General features: G+C 39.8%; 1 protein-coding gene across 2 annotated transcripts in view; it reads right to left on the minus strand.

Moving 5' to 3' along the window:
• MYLK4 (myosin light chain kinase family member 4) overlaps positions 1-13,998 on the minus strand; it is an 80,498-nt gene that overhangs the window by 13,838 nt on the left and 52,662 nt on the right. For both annotated transcript variants that reach the window (XM_085052024.1, XM_085052023.1), the window contains 6 exons: positions 7,267-7,333; positions 6,350-6,815; positions 5,519-5,538; positions 2,645-2,750; positions 1,692-1,785; positions 553-662 (listed from right to left, as the gene is read on the minus strand). In XM_085052024.1, coding sequence (XP_084908150.1) covers positions 553-662; positions 1,692-1,785; positions 2,645-2,750; positions 5,519-5,538; positions 6,350-6,815; positions 7,267-7,333 — 863 coding nt within the window. The remainder of the gene's footprint in view (positions 1-552; positions 663-1,691; positions 1,786-2,644; positions 2,751-5,518; positions 5,539-6,349; positions 6,816-7,266; positions 7,334-13,998) is intronic.

A 13,998-nucleotide genomic window follows, 5' to 3' on the forward strand; every position in this document is an offset into this window, starting at 1 on the left:
TCCATTGAAAACCATGAAAGTCTTGAAATTCGAATACTATGCTCTCTTGAGTCGTCATTTTGTACCAGTGAAATTTATGAAGTTCCATGGAGAACCAAGACAACGCAATGGAGAATCTGCATTTAAATCTGCAGTCTCTTCCCTCCAAGTTTAAGAGGGACAGGATCCAAAATGTCAATCTCAAACTAGCTAAAGTCAACAAAAGTTACTTAATTTCCCTTCACATTTCAGTATGCCTCCAGCTTATCCATTCATAAGTACACAGATATTTTTCTTTTGTGATATGTTAACCAAAATGTAAACCAAATTCAGAGAACTGTCTGAGAATGTCCAGATTAGTCAAACTCACCTATTTTTGAACATTCTGCCATGCCTTTTTATGTTTTAGTTTTGGCCTTTTTGACTTCCTTGAAACAACATCTTCTTACCTTGACCTTAGAGCAGGTATATTGTGCCTAATTAGCCTGATAACCCAGCATGTAAAGCATGTAAAGCGGGAAGGGAAGGGAAGGGAAGGGAAGGGAAGGGAAGGGAAGGGAAGGGCACACTTACTATTCCATGACGAGTACAATGTCATTTTTAGATTCAAAGGCATCATATAGCTGGATGAGGTTCACGTGATTCAGCTGGTTCATGACATTGATTTCATTTTTTACTTCATCCTGTAAAGAGCCATGAATATTGCTTCAGGTGCCTTTTTTCCTAAGAAAGCTACATTTGAAGCAAAACCACATTATCTTCATGTTTTAAGTTGTGGCAACCAAACTCACGGCTCCTGCAGTGGTAGATGTCAAGGCTATAGGAACTAACAGACTGAACTCAGAGCTTGAGCGGGGCGTTTCAGTAATGAGCTATTTGGTGGAAAAGGAAAGTGGTAGGCTCAGAGGGACATAAGGAAATAAGAGAAGCAGAGGAGAATGGAGAATTTTGTTCTAACAGCTGTAGGTGCACAAAATCAAGCTAAGTCCAGGACAGTCCTCAAAACCTTACTTTGCAGTCAGAGGGGAGAGACTGACACATCCATTCAGCCCAACTATTCTAGACATGCTGAATCATTCTCTGGTGGTGTCAATCTCTCTCCATTCATTATAAAGGGATTCTTGGTGATCAGCTTGGCCACAGCTACACCTTAGCAATCCCAGTTGCCTGAGACAAATCCCACTCTTGAATGCCATTAATGACACCAATGTCACACAAAGGATGTTACATGTCTTTCCTGTGAAAACAAGTCCCAGGTGACCAAGAGGTTTGCAAAACAGCCCCGACTAATTCCTCTCATCTGTATTTGTGTTGATGTCAGGAGCCCAAATCATGTCTGTTATCAGCATCCCCCACATTGACATCAAGCCATTGCAGCAAATGCTATAGTGTGCTTGAGAGTGAATACACTATGTCACAGGCCTGACGAACATTTTTACCATGAAAGAAAACACTAATAAAATTAGCAACAAAAGGAAGGAAAAAGAAAAAAAAAGAAAATAAGATTTAAAAGAAACAGAGAATACCCCAAAAATAGTACTTTTATGAGCTACTAGAAGTTTTGGAGGAGAAAAGAAATAGAACTAGAGTTAATGGCAATCCATCAGGTCCTATGAGTGTGATGGCTTGTGAGACACTTGGTCAAGGTCTGTTGTGTAGCTTAAGTGCGTAGTCCATTGCGGAAAAAAAGACTAATATCATGCTCTACCAACCTTCTGTTTTGGACCTTTTGCTTTTATAATTTTGGCTGCCAGCTTGAGACCTGTTGCTTTCTCTTCACATTTGTGCACTTGCCCAAATCGTCCTCTAGAAAAGAAAAAAAACATCAAATCATCCAGTGGTACAGGTGTCAACTCTGAATGTAAACTCCATTATAAACAACATAAACTATCCTCTCTCTCCTGGCTTCCATTTCAATTGTTCTATTGTTGCTGTTTCATTGTGTAGATTGTACGTGCTACTACTCATTTAGGCACAGCAACATCACACACTGTTCTGTCTGGTACTATCCCACTTGTATGATTCACCATACTCACCTCATAACATGCAATGACTTATCCCAGGGAAGTCAAGGGTATACTGTAAGGATAATGACTCACTTCTGTGCACCATCTGCCCCTCTCCATCACATCGTTCTCCTCCATGGGAGGGCTGTGATGTCTTGACAAAACAAAGCCTTATCCAAGAGTACATTGCCATGAAAAATTATAAGATCCTACTCTCCTAAATAATGTCAGCATGAGAGAGAAGTAACTGCATGGCCTGTCAGATCAGCCTGCTAATCTATCTGAAAACATGCATGTGTTTTCAGGGGTAAGACACACCGAGAGGAAGAAGACTTCAACATGTCTCTACATCCTGCAAGCTGTAATGTGAGGTAAAGTATTACAGCATCCTAGGAGCCCTGTCATAAACCCTGAGGGCATCAGGCTGACCTAGAACAATGCCAAACATAGGCCAAGTCTGCTGGTGCCAAATAGCAAGCCAAAAGTCACTCACACTGTAAAACCAGCCTCCTTTTTTCATCCCTCTGTAAAGCACTGTAAGAGCTTAGACTTTCATGACTTCAGCTCTAGTGGGGCATGTTGCCTTCATCCACCTCCCAGGGTGCTTGGCTGTAAATTTGTGCCTTGCTTTCCAAGTTGATTTACTTCACCTGACTTACCCTCCCAGAATTTCATCCTCGTTGACATTATAATAATTGCTGATCCCCACCCTTTTGGCTGAGACAATCCGGTGATCAAATGGTGCTGGTGGAGTAGGAATATCATCTACAAAAGACAAAACAGAGAGCATATGAATGGTCACATGCAGTGCTTGTCTATCTCATATTTTAGTTCCTCTTTTCCCTATATAAGTTCATTTAAGAACTGAATACACTTCCTTTACGTTTTATAAATAGGTCTTTGTTATTGAAGAAGGGGTTTATTTCAGCAGCTCTGGCTCATAAAAAAGGTGAGTTTTGGGAAGCTACACTACTAAGACAAGGACTCCTATATTAAGTTATCTTCTGTGCAACAGTAGGGAGAGGCAAAGTGAAGACCATTAGACTATACCAATGTAGCTTCATACTCACAAGGGGGTTCTGCAATTCAGCCTTATCTCTCAATTTTTAAAACATTTTTTCCTCCTCAGGGACTATTAATAGCCGAGCATGTACTGTAACTCTCTAGTGGGGCAGGAAGAGAAACTGAACTATCCTGCAGGCCCAGCTAAGAGATGCTATTTCCCTCTTTTGCTGTTCACAGCGAAGAATTCCCTTCTCAACTGATTGACAAAACTCGTCCTTTTCCACAGTGTGGTCATCACCTTTAAAGATCACATTTAGAGCTTGTGCACATGAGGGAGTTTCACCCTGGCGGACAGCACTTGGGGTTTCCAGTATGGCTCAGGACCCGGTGTGGTAGGACACATGGTAACTGTGATATGCTGCTCTGAAGAATTTCTGTCCTTAAAAAAAGATGGCAGATAAAAGGTAAAGAGCGGCAGAAAAGGGATGGTTCCCAACATTGCACTGCAGCAGCTATGGAGTTTTGGCAGGTCTCTGGTGTTACTTTCTGGACCTCCACATGCTGGACTTTTCTGCCATCCTGATGTCAAAATCCCTACTGGAGACCAGCCCTCCAAGCCTAATTTGGACTTTTTACAGGCTGTTGTGACTTCAATTTCTTACCCATGTTGTTTTTAATTTGATTGATATTCCCGAGAGTGACCTTTGGCTGACCAAGGTGGCAAATACTTCTTCAACCGTTTGGGAGGGCTACAGCCCCAGTGTTTCAACATGAACTCTCTGGTTTTGAATGCCAGCTCCATTTTGTGGGAGGCTTGTTGAGCAATTTTAAAACCATTCATTACTCTAGTGAAAATGATCAAAAACACAAACAAGAAACCCCATGACAGCATGTAGCTGGCAGGAACACTTTGGTCATTAATGTAGCAGTACATTGTCCTTATTCACTGTGAATGTCCATTTTTCCAGGACGCCAGCTGCGTACCTAGATTTTTTTTGGACAGTGTTAATAACTTACATGGTCAGGAAGTTAGTTCATGGTCAAGGAATTGTGAAAAGCTGGGGCTTCTGGAAGTTTGCCACCTACTTGGGATTCTGGGGAGTTTGAATTGCACGACTGTAAGTATGGGTCTTTGCACGTTACTGAGACCCACAAAATGCCAAGAAAACCTCTAAACCTAAGGCAAAATTTGACTCTAAAAACACAAACTCCATCAGCACCAGCATGTAAGTGACAGAAGAAAATGTCTTTCTGAAAGCTCAGGTCCAAAACGTTACCAAACTTTGGGCAAGGAAATATTCCTCTAATGACGCCAGACCGCATTTCAAAACTATGTTTGAGTTTTTGTCTTCAAGATATTCCCCATGACAGACCCTCTATTCTTCTTTTCCTGCAAACCAGAGGGGATTTCTCCCTATTCAAGAACAACTTCCTATTTCAGATCAAAGATGCTTCAACAGAGACACTCTAAACTTAACGTCATCCCTAACAATCTACCAGAGCTCGCAACAGTTTATGGACTTTAAAGCTTTAGTGTGCTATCTCCTGTTTTCTGCTACAAAAACCTAGCACAAACCTGGAATAAATGCTTCCCTCTCACACTCTCCCCCCATTCCCTAAGCAGATAAATTCATCCTGAGTCCTATGCATGCACATGCACATGCATATAATTTCAAGTCTTTCAGGCCACCTCCTCACGTGCCATAATTTCATATACAGGAATAGGCACTGAAATCCTCAAACTGGAGGTCTAATATTAGAAATCTCTGCCTCACCATGGTGAGCACTGCCTCAGAGTTCGGTGCTTGAGCACCATTTATCTGACTGCTCAACAGCACCACTCAGGCTTCCACACAGAAGTCTGTATTTCTTTACTTTGTAGACTGCAGTTGTTCTCACTTCACAGTACAATGGTACGAATATGAGCAAGCTGGTTTCTCAGGCTATGTCCAGAGCATTGCAGATTCCCTGTTAACACACATCCTCAACACTTCAACAGGTCGACCATGTTTGCCACACCTGATATAATTTCTCCCTTCACTCTTTATTTAGGGGGTTTAGATCTCTTTTTAAAAGAAGAGAGAGAGGGGAGAGTGTTAGTGGAGTAGTTGTGGCAGAAGCAAATTAGTTGTGAATCATTTCTGAGGGAACAAAAGCCTCTAATATGAAAGCAAGCAGAATCATGTTATTTCTCATCAGCTTAAGATGCGGTCCATGAGAAACTGTTTCCCATCAGAGATACCATGCACACTGTCTTCCACTACTAAGTACAATCATGAAATCATCCCCTTCTACAGATCTCTCTCTGTTCATCACTGTAATAGCAGCAGAATCAAATGTTTTGCCTTTAGGATATCTCCTTTAAGAGCTTTTTACAGTTTTACATACGCCATCAGTACTTTCTGCAACTACCCTGCTCTTTTTGTTGTCATCTTTGACTAGGCCTTCATCATGCACTAGGTGCTCACTGCTACCACTATGCTCAAATTGGCAGGTCTGCTCAGGGATTGAACTAGAAATTCCTGTACCTTTTTCGCAGCTTTTACACCTGCAAGGACAAAACATGGTATTAGTGCAGAGTACACTTAAAGCAGAGCAAATTTAGAAACGCACGTGAAAAATGCCTACATGAGTATTGCATTCAAATAACATTAAGCTATTTTGTTTCGTGGTGTAAAATTCACTGGTTTAAAATTCACCTTGAGAAATAAAAATGGCCCTTAAATTAATCATGACAGCAAAATGTTTCTGTTACTGAAAACCTCACCTAGGTTCTTCTAAATTTGACATTTGGCTAATAATCTCACCTTTAAAGGAAGGGGAGAGCATTGGAATTTCACTTTATTCATATAGGTTCCTGAGAGCTTAAACCTGTTTATCCCTGAAAGGCCATATATTAAATGCAGCGAATAAAGAATTACAGTAAACAAATTTATCAGGTCAATTGCCTGGGCAAATTTTCACATTTTTATGTTATCCCTTAGGTTACTACATTTTGCAGTAAATTAATTCCCAATTGGCAGATGGCCTAATCTATTTTGCTCATGTTATATGACATTGCAGTACGGGAGAATTCTCCTCCAAGATAAAGAATAGCAAAACATAATTTCCATGTTCCTAACACATTTCCCCACACACAGCACACTGCTAATACCATGTGTGGTGGATGGTTTGTCTGTCTTTTTTAAGAGTATAACTTCACTTAGATCAGAGACATAAACATATTTTTCACTTTTGTATTGGGCAAAATTTTCACCAATATTTATATTAACCAGCCACTTTGACTTGAAACTTGAACTACACATTTTTTCTGAAGCAAGGGTTTCTTAAGAATGTGTAGCTTGAGTTTCAGACCTTACCTTCCCTCTGATAACTCTTCATCATGACTTTGTTCTGCTTCATCTTCCTTTTGGGAGGGAGCTGGTGGTTCGTCAACACCTTTTTCACTCTTACCAGCATTTTCCTTCCCTTCCTTCACTTTCTCCTCTTGTTGTTCATCTTCAGGCACCTGATGATCCTCCTTCTTCTCCTCATCTGCTGGGGACTCACTCTCTATCTCCTGTACAGTTGGTTTTTGACAAGCATCATCAACAGCATCTTCTTCCTGCTGCTTTTCTGGAGTGAAGGATTCCTGAAAAGAGTTTCCTCTATATTCAAAATGGCTTTCCAAAGACAAACTTTCTTTTTTCTCCTCTGACTCTTCGGTATGAAATTTGGGAGAATCCACTTCAAGCAGAAGGAAAGTTTCCTTCTTGGCATTTTCCTTGTTAAGCTTATCAACTTTTTCTTCCTGTGGGCAGGACTGGCTCTGCTGGATGGCTCCATCTGTAAGTAAAGAGATTACAAAGGAATCTGCCAGTGGTTGTCTGATAGTCAGTAATAATATTAAAGTAGGGCTGCACACTTAGTATAGATTCTGCTGAATTTTGAACTAGGCATTTGCTTTCCTCTCCCACTTTCAAGGTCAGTCCAAGTGAGTCCTTAAGCAAGAGCAGACTACTTATTTAAAACTGGGATATAATGGGTGAGAAATGCTTCCTTTCAGACACAGCACTAGAAAATGTTTTTCTCACTCAAAATTATTGTCAGCCAAGTCAAGGTTAATAAAATCCTCATGCAAAGCACCTTGTTGACCAGTTGGATGCCCTGTGCTCACTCATGCTGATGAGCACACACATAACCCAAACAACTTCACTGGAGCTGCTCAGGAAAGCCATGGCTATTTCTGTGCTATTTATAAGGAACTAGAAACAGATGAGAGAAAAAATAGTCTAACCTGTTGAATCTGGTGGCTTCTCTTCTTTAGTTTCTGTTTCATTCAAATGTGTTTTTTCTTTGATGACCTGTGGAGAACACAATTGACATATTAGTCAATTTATACAGTGTGCATGTTGCATCGGTCCTCATGAAACCGCAGACTGACTTTTTCTTTTCTTTTTTTCTTATGAAATCCAAATACTCTGCGTTCTAACTCACAAATTTCCTATAAATGATGGTCTTTATTCCAATCACTACTATCACTATCAAGCCATTTGAATTGGTGCCTCTGTAAAGCAAAAGAAATTATCTCAGTTGTAATCAGCATCAGTGTTGGCATAAAAATAAAACCAGGAAAGATTAGGACTGAACCTCAGAGACTAAAACAAAGAGACTAAACATCCAGAAATCAGCTGCTGCCCTGCACTAGCTTTTGCTGTTAAAAAACTAGATTAGGTTAAACCAAATCTTGGAATATTTAATATTCTAGCAAAATGTTCAGTAACAATCTTACTGAAAGATATAAAAAAGTTTCTTGCTGTTTAATCAACATTTGGTAAAGACTTTTTAAATGATGCAATGATTTATTAAGGGCTGACAGAGACAGTAACCAGTGATTGGAGTGCATAAGCCATAACTTCAGCTTTGTACCCTACTCTTACCTACATTTTACAATGTTGCAGTGACATCTAGAGGTGCTTCATACCAATCCAGGTCCTCATAAAATCTCTGCTCTTACTGTTACCTTTGTGGAAATTAGCTCCTGTTTCTCCACTGTGTACTCAGTGTGTTTTTTCATTGGCCACTCCTAGACTTGTTGGTAGGATGGTGACCACAGTACAACATGGCATCTGCTGTTACTCAGTGCTGCTTTTTCCACCTGCCTTCTTCCTCTCACAGTGCCATGAAACTGGCACTGTCATTATTATTAATAGAACCAAAAGGTGTGAAAAATGGAGATACCTCCAAATATTTTCCAGAGGGACTACCAGCTAAAGTAGTGTTGTACATATCCCAACAAAACACCCAGATTCAGGAACGTAATTTTGAGTATCTTAAGCATCCAAGAAGTCCCACAGTTCTGGGCACCAAACAGTCCTATCGCTAAACATTTGTTCTGGTGAGCCCTCTGCAATTTTTATGCTTTATTTTTTTATTTTAATTTCATCAGGCCATATAGGAAATAGGCATGAAATCGAAGCAATGTGTATCTGCTATAAACAGAGTTCAAGGGAAAGGAAATTCCATGAGAAGCCAAAAGAGTTAAGACAAACTGGATGTAACTGCATGGAAGGATTTCAACAGGACTTGTTCAGAAAATCTTGATCTGCAAGGGTCAAGGAAACTGTAATATGAGCATAAGACCTGCGACTGATAATTATTTGGGATGCAGTTGGTCCCAGGAAGCTGCAGGCCACAAAATAAAAAAAGGTCACAATACAACCAGGTACATACCCTTGAAATATAAATTGAAGCTTTGTTCCCAGAGAACTTAAATATAACTGTAATGTTGCCAGATGGAACACAGGGAATCAACCAAAGCTCTAAAAAGCACTAAAAAAAAAAAAAATAGGGAAAAGCCGCAGACTTATTTATTCTTCACTCTGTCGGCAATTAGTAATGCGCTCGGATTCCTGTAAGTATGTCAGCCTCTCTGTACTGCTGAGGACATCAGCTCTGATCAAACACAGTCAGCTGAGCAAATAACCAGAGAAATGGCCTCCAAGCTCTTTGATGCATGAGGCCAGATTTCACTTCTGCATTCAGAATTAACTGCAGACACACAGCACTTCCAACTAAATATTGCTGTAGTTTGCAGGTGTGAAATACAGAAGCCAGCTTTTGAAAATCTGTCTAGTGGAAGGAACACAGGACAGTGCTGAATACCTGAGACAGCCAGGGAATTACGTAAATTACTGCCATGTTTATTCAAGCACCATTTCTGATCTCTGACATTTTACCAGCAGATGAGGAGCTCATACTAATTAAAGTGGGGGAAAAAAAAATACAAATTAAATATTTACTGATATCCTTTGGAACCACTTTGCAATAAATATAGGGACAATTGTGCACCAGAGTGAGAAATACAAATATCAGGCCTAGATATTGAACTATTTGTAAATACATGAGTAGTCTATACATTAACATCCCAGTTTTCTCCACATTTTGCTATTTGTAGCAATATTTCAACTTGTCAAATCTTGACCTGGCAATAAAAACAAGAACTTTTGCTCATTATTTCTCCCCTCTAAAGGGTGGGGGTTCACCAGTTTCTCTGGAGTTGACAGAAGTCAAGGTATCCTTCCCATCCCAGCCACAGGAGGCACAAAGACCTCCTTGTAGTTTGTCAGGGGCATGTGTGACATCCAGGCCCAGGCAGCTGGGCAGCTGCTCTGAGAGCCCACAGTTCCCTAAAGCTATCACACTCTTTGAAAATCTCATCTGAAAGGTGTGGTGGTTTGTTAAAGACATCTATGCCGCCTAATTACTCTTCATATCACTCCTCTCAGAGTGTTAGAGCTTTCTTAAGGGTCTTTTTAACTTAATCCCAAAAAATATTTTATTTATTTATGTATTATTCTTTGCAAACTTAGGTAACATAACTTTTTCTAGTTCTTATTTTCTAAAATTACAGTAACCAATATTTCTTAGTTGAAAACATTATTTTTCCCCTTTCTGTAATGACTTGAATACATAAAATTAGGTAAATGGCACTAAAGTAATTTTCCTAGTCGTAAAAGAAAAAAAACTGCCAATGAATTTTACATTTTCATTTCACAAAAGGTTAAATATGAAAGTCTGTGTAGTGACCCTGTAAAGTATACCACAGCAAAAAGGTGTCTGTATCTACACAATTTTGTCTTCAAAAATACCTAGACTTAAACATATTCCTTCACAGAGCATCGCAAGACCCTAAGTAAGAGAGACAAAATAAAAGCCCAGGTGATGATACAGAATAATGTGAAATAGTCCAGAGCCTGAAACTTCAGTATAGACCAATGGGAAAAAAAAAAAATTATTTAAATTGACTTTAGAAACCTGCAGAAATTAAGCAAAAAGCAATAATATATATAAATATAATATACTCTAATAGAAATTTCAAATGCAGCATGAAATTAATGTCTTTTATAGACATCTGACTCCTTTTTAATGAGCTGCACATAGTCAAATTCCTTCTTTATACTGCAGCAGTCCTACCCTTGGAATGTTTTTTTAGCTACAATTCAGATTTTTTTATTCACCTAATAAAACTCTTTGATTCTTTTATTCCAATTGCAAAAATTTTTGTAATGAACAGCCTCCTGAAGCAGCCTCAACCATTTAGTTAGAGGTCCTTTATCCCATAACATTTCATTTGGTACCAAGACTTTATCTTCAGCTTCCATCTGCCAATACCAAGACACAAACCTTTGCATATGCCTAAACCACATTTTAACTCAGTGTCACTTACCCATATTCTTGATAATTTGCAGAGCTGTATTATGGTAAGATAACCTGGTTTGTGTAAGATCTGATCACCATTCATTTATCCAAATTATTAAATCACTTGAGATTTGCAATTAATGAGTTTCCCTAACAGCCAGAACTCAGCTCTGGGCTTTGCCACCTGAGCACTGTACTGAGGATGATCCCAGAATCTCCTCACCGGTTCACAGGAGATTGCACCACATATGACAGACACCTTGGGGCAATCGCATGCACGGCGATGCCTCCTGTGCCATTCATCATACGTGGACTCCATCCCCTCCTGCCCTTTCATGCTCTTCTTCAATACATATCCCTTTCCCAGCCCCCAGCAGTGTAAAATATTCAGTAAAAGTATTTTTAATACAAACTTATAAATGCTAAAAAACATGGGAATAATTCTGCTTTTATCGGCCAGTGGTGCATCTGCTTCCATGTCATTGTATTTTTGGTACACTATAACAACTGCTGGCACTTTCAGGAAAAGATTTTGACTTTTCCATGATTTTTAGAGAGCTCCTTGAACTAAATAAAGAAATCATTCTTCTGTAAAATCCAAACTCAATCCACAAATATCTTCTAATCGCACACAAAAAATAAGCTCTGAACCATGAGAATTGTGATTCCCCCAAAACAAAATACAAGAGAATTTCTATGTGACCCACTGCTTTGAAAATACATTGGTAATGAGGTAACAAACTCTGCATGTGAAAAATCCCTCAGAAGAACATCATCCAAGGGAATAACCTGAAGATTTGTGAAGCCAAAATGTTGTCCATTCCACACTCAAGTTTGCTGACTTCCCACTGACTGTGCTGGAGAAGTAGTGGCTGTCCTGTTTCAAATGGATGCTTTCCTGCACTTATCAGTTATCTCTTTATCTTCATCATGAGGTCTCCCTAATTTTGGAAGGGAATTGTAACGAATTCCTACAATGGTCACTCTAAGAAATGGGCATTGATGTCATGCCCAAAAGTGGCATGCAGGTATTTAGAAATTAGATGTGTCTACTTAGATTTCATATGTTTTCAGAGTTGCAGAGAGAGCAAAATTTCAACAGTGTTTAGGACAGGATCCTATGCAGGGAACATTGTACAGCAGACAGCAAGTTCTGAGTGTAAATGGAAACAAACAGCCTTACAAATTGAAAAGGCATGAAACAACTTCTATGGCTGCCAGTAAGGGAGAGAACAGGGCACAACAAGATGAAAACACTGTCCTGAGAAAACATACCAGTTTTATAGATAGTCAGAGAGAGAATTTTAACTCTAATATAAGACACCTCGCTCAAAAGATGAAATTCTTCTACCAAGAACATATTGAAGTAAAGGCATCTGTCCTGAGGGAAAGAAGACCATTCCCAAGTATAATGGCACCTGAGAGTGCAGACCAGCTGCATTGCCCAAGCAGCAGAAAACCAATCTGCTGAGATTCTGCAGAAATCTGTACCCTTGAAACCACTGAGCACAGCAGAAACTCTTGCAAATAGACGTAAAAAAAAAAAAAAGAAACAATTCCCACCTATTTGGCTGAAAGATGAAAAATACACAGAACATGGCCAATTTGGAGAGAATTTAAATAAGACATAAGGGACCTATTAGCATTTGTAGGCAAAATGAAGGAATCAGAACAGTTATAGACTGAGACTGAATGGATCTTAAAACACATGTGGCAAACAGCAGTTTCATTGTGGGCTCTCACTAAAGCAACCAGTGACCTGCAATTGCAGTGTGCTACCTGCACAGGAGGGATGGAGGGTTCAAGCAGAAAACACAGCTCCCACTGCTGGGGTGTCTTTAGTGTGGGAAACAGCCCCAAACTGCTAATCGTTGTTAGTCCTACAGCAAAGCCTGTAGAAATGTCAGGAAACCAAAGTTACAGACACCTGCAGGCAAGTGCAGGAAGTTCAACACTGCTTTACGATGGCAACAAAATGGACTTTCTGACTCTCCAGGTGAGTATTTGCATAGAATCTCTAAATTCTTTAATGTGGAGGAAATAAGTGAAGTATTATTTTATCCTCTTTCTTTATAAGTGGAAGAAACAGGACTGAAAATGAAGTTATAGACAGGAACATTTTGCAACAGGATTATCACAGACTACTTAAAAAGGTGAATTTGAGGAAAACCTTAAGGCTTTTAAATACCCTTACTGTAGAACTGCTGATTTCCCTGAGTGGCAATAGTGACAAAATAACTTAAATGACAAGTAATACACGCTACTACTGTCAGCCATGTGGTGATAAGGTCATGCTGCCCTCAGTGGAAAATGACCGTGAGACATTTGGCAGCTTTGACAAAGCATGAAGTGTCTACAGGCTACACGATATTACAACTTCAACCCAAACCAGAAATAAACTAAACTCCGGCATGAGGCAGTGGAGGTATTTCAGGATGGCAGTAAAAGGCAGGAAAGCAGAAATTTGCTTCAGGAGAGAGCAATCCCTATATTTTGCAAGAGCACAAAATGCGCCTGTGGAGCCCATGATTAGGAAATTGTTCTGGCTGCTGCTGATGCCTGGAGAGAGATTACACACCCCAGCTGCTTATACCCCTTCTTTACCTCACTCTCATTCCCCCTCTTCTCTCTCTGATCTGCCTCTTTCACAGCTCTCTACTAATCTGGTTCCGTAAAAAGAGACAGTTAGGAAAAATTTAAAAACAATACTACATTAAGCAAAGTGCAGCAGCTCTCTAGAGAAGGAAGGATGGAATGGCAGGTGAGCAGGATGTGAACACAATTCACTGCCTTATCCAGTTGTACCTACAGCTGCCTACTGCACCACCTACTAGTAATTCATTCATAAATTATGATTGGATTATTTTGCAGAACCAGGCTGGGGACAGACAAACATTTTTCAGACAGCTTAGCTGTTAGAATTAAGAGCTGGAATTTACTCATAGCTGGAGCAGGGTGGATGACAAATAGGAACATCATCCAAAATATCTGATCGTCTCCAGTAGTGCATAGCAGTGGGTACTGTCCTTCTGAACTAACTGCAGTAAATGGATTGCCTTGTTCATGACCGTACAGAAATAGAATAGGACTGTGTATGTCTAAAGGGATTGAAGAGTTTCTCAGCGTTGCCACACGAAGTCCACCTCTGATACAAGAGATGTTGTTGTTACTGCCTGGCAGCTGGCACTTCTACAGGGTCAGCACTGTTCAAAATTATCGTCAGGTGTGGACTAGAGACAGGAACGAGGATTCTGTTAAGAGAAGCAAGGATTGGTATCTGCACATTTGGGTGAATTTGTTAATTGCTATGTCACCAGCTATCACTGGT

This window comes from Lichenostomus cassidix, chromosome 2 (genome assembly GCF_008360975.1).
Source record: "Lichenostomus cassidix isolate B80296 chromosome 2, HeHo_3.0, whole genome shotgun sequence".
NCBI lineage: Eukaryota > Metazoa > Chordata > Aves > Passeriformes > Meliphagidae > Lichenostomus > Lichenostomus cassidix.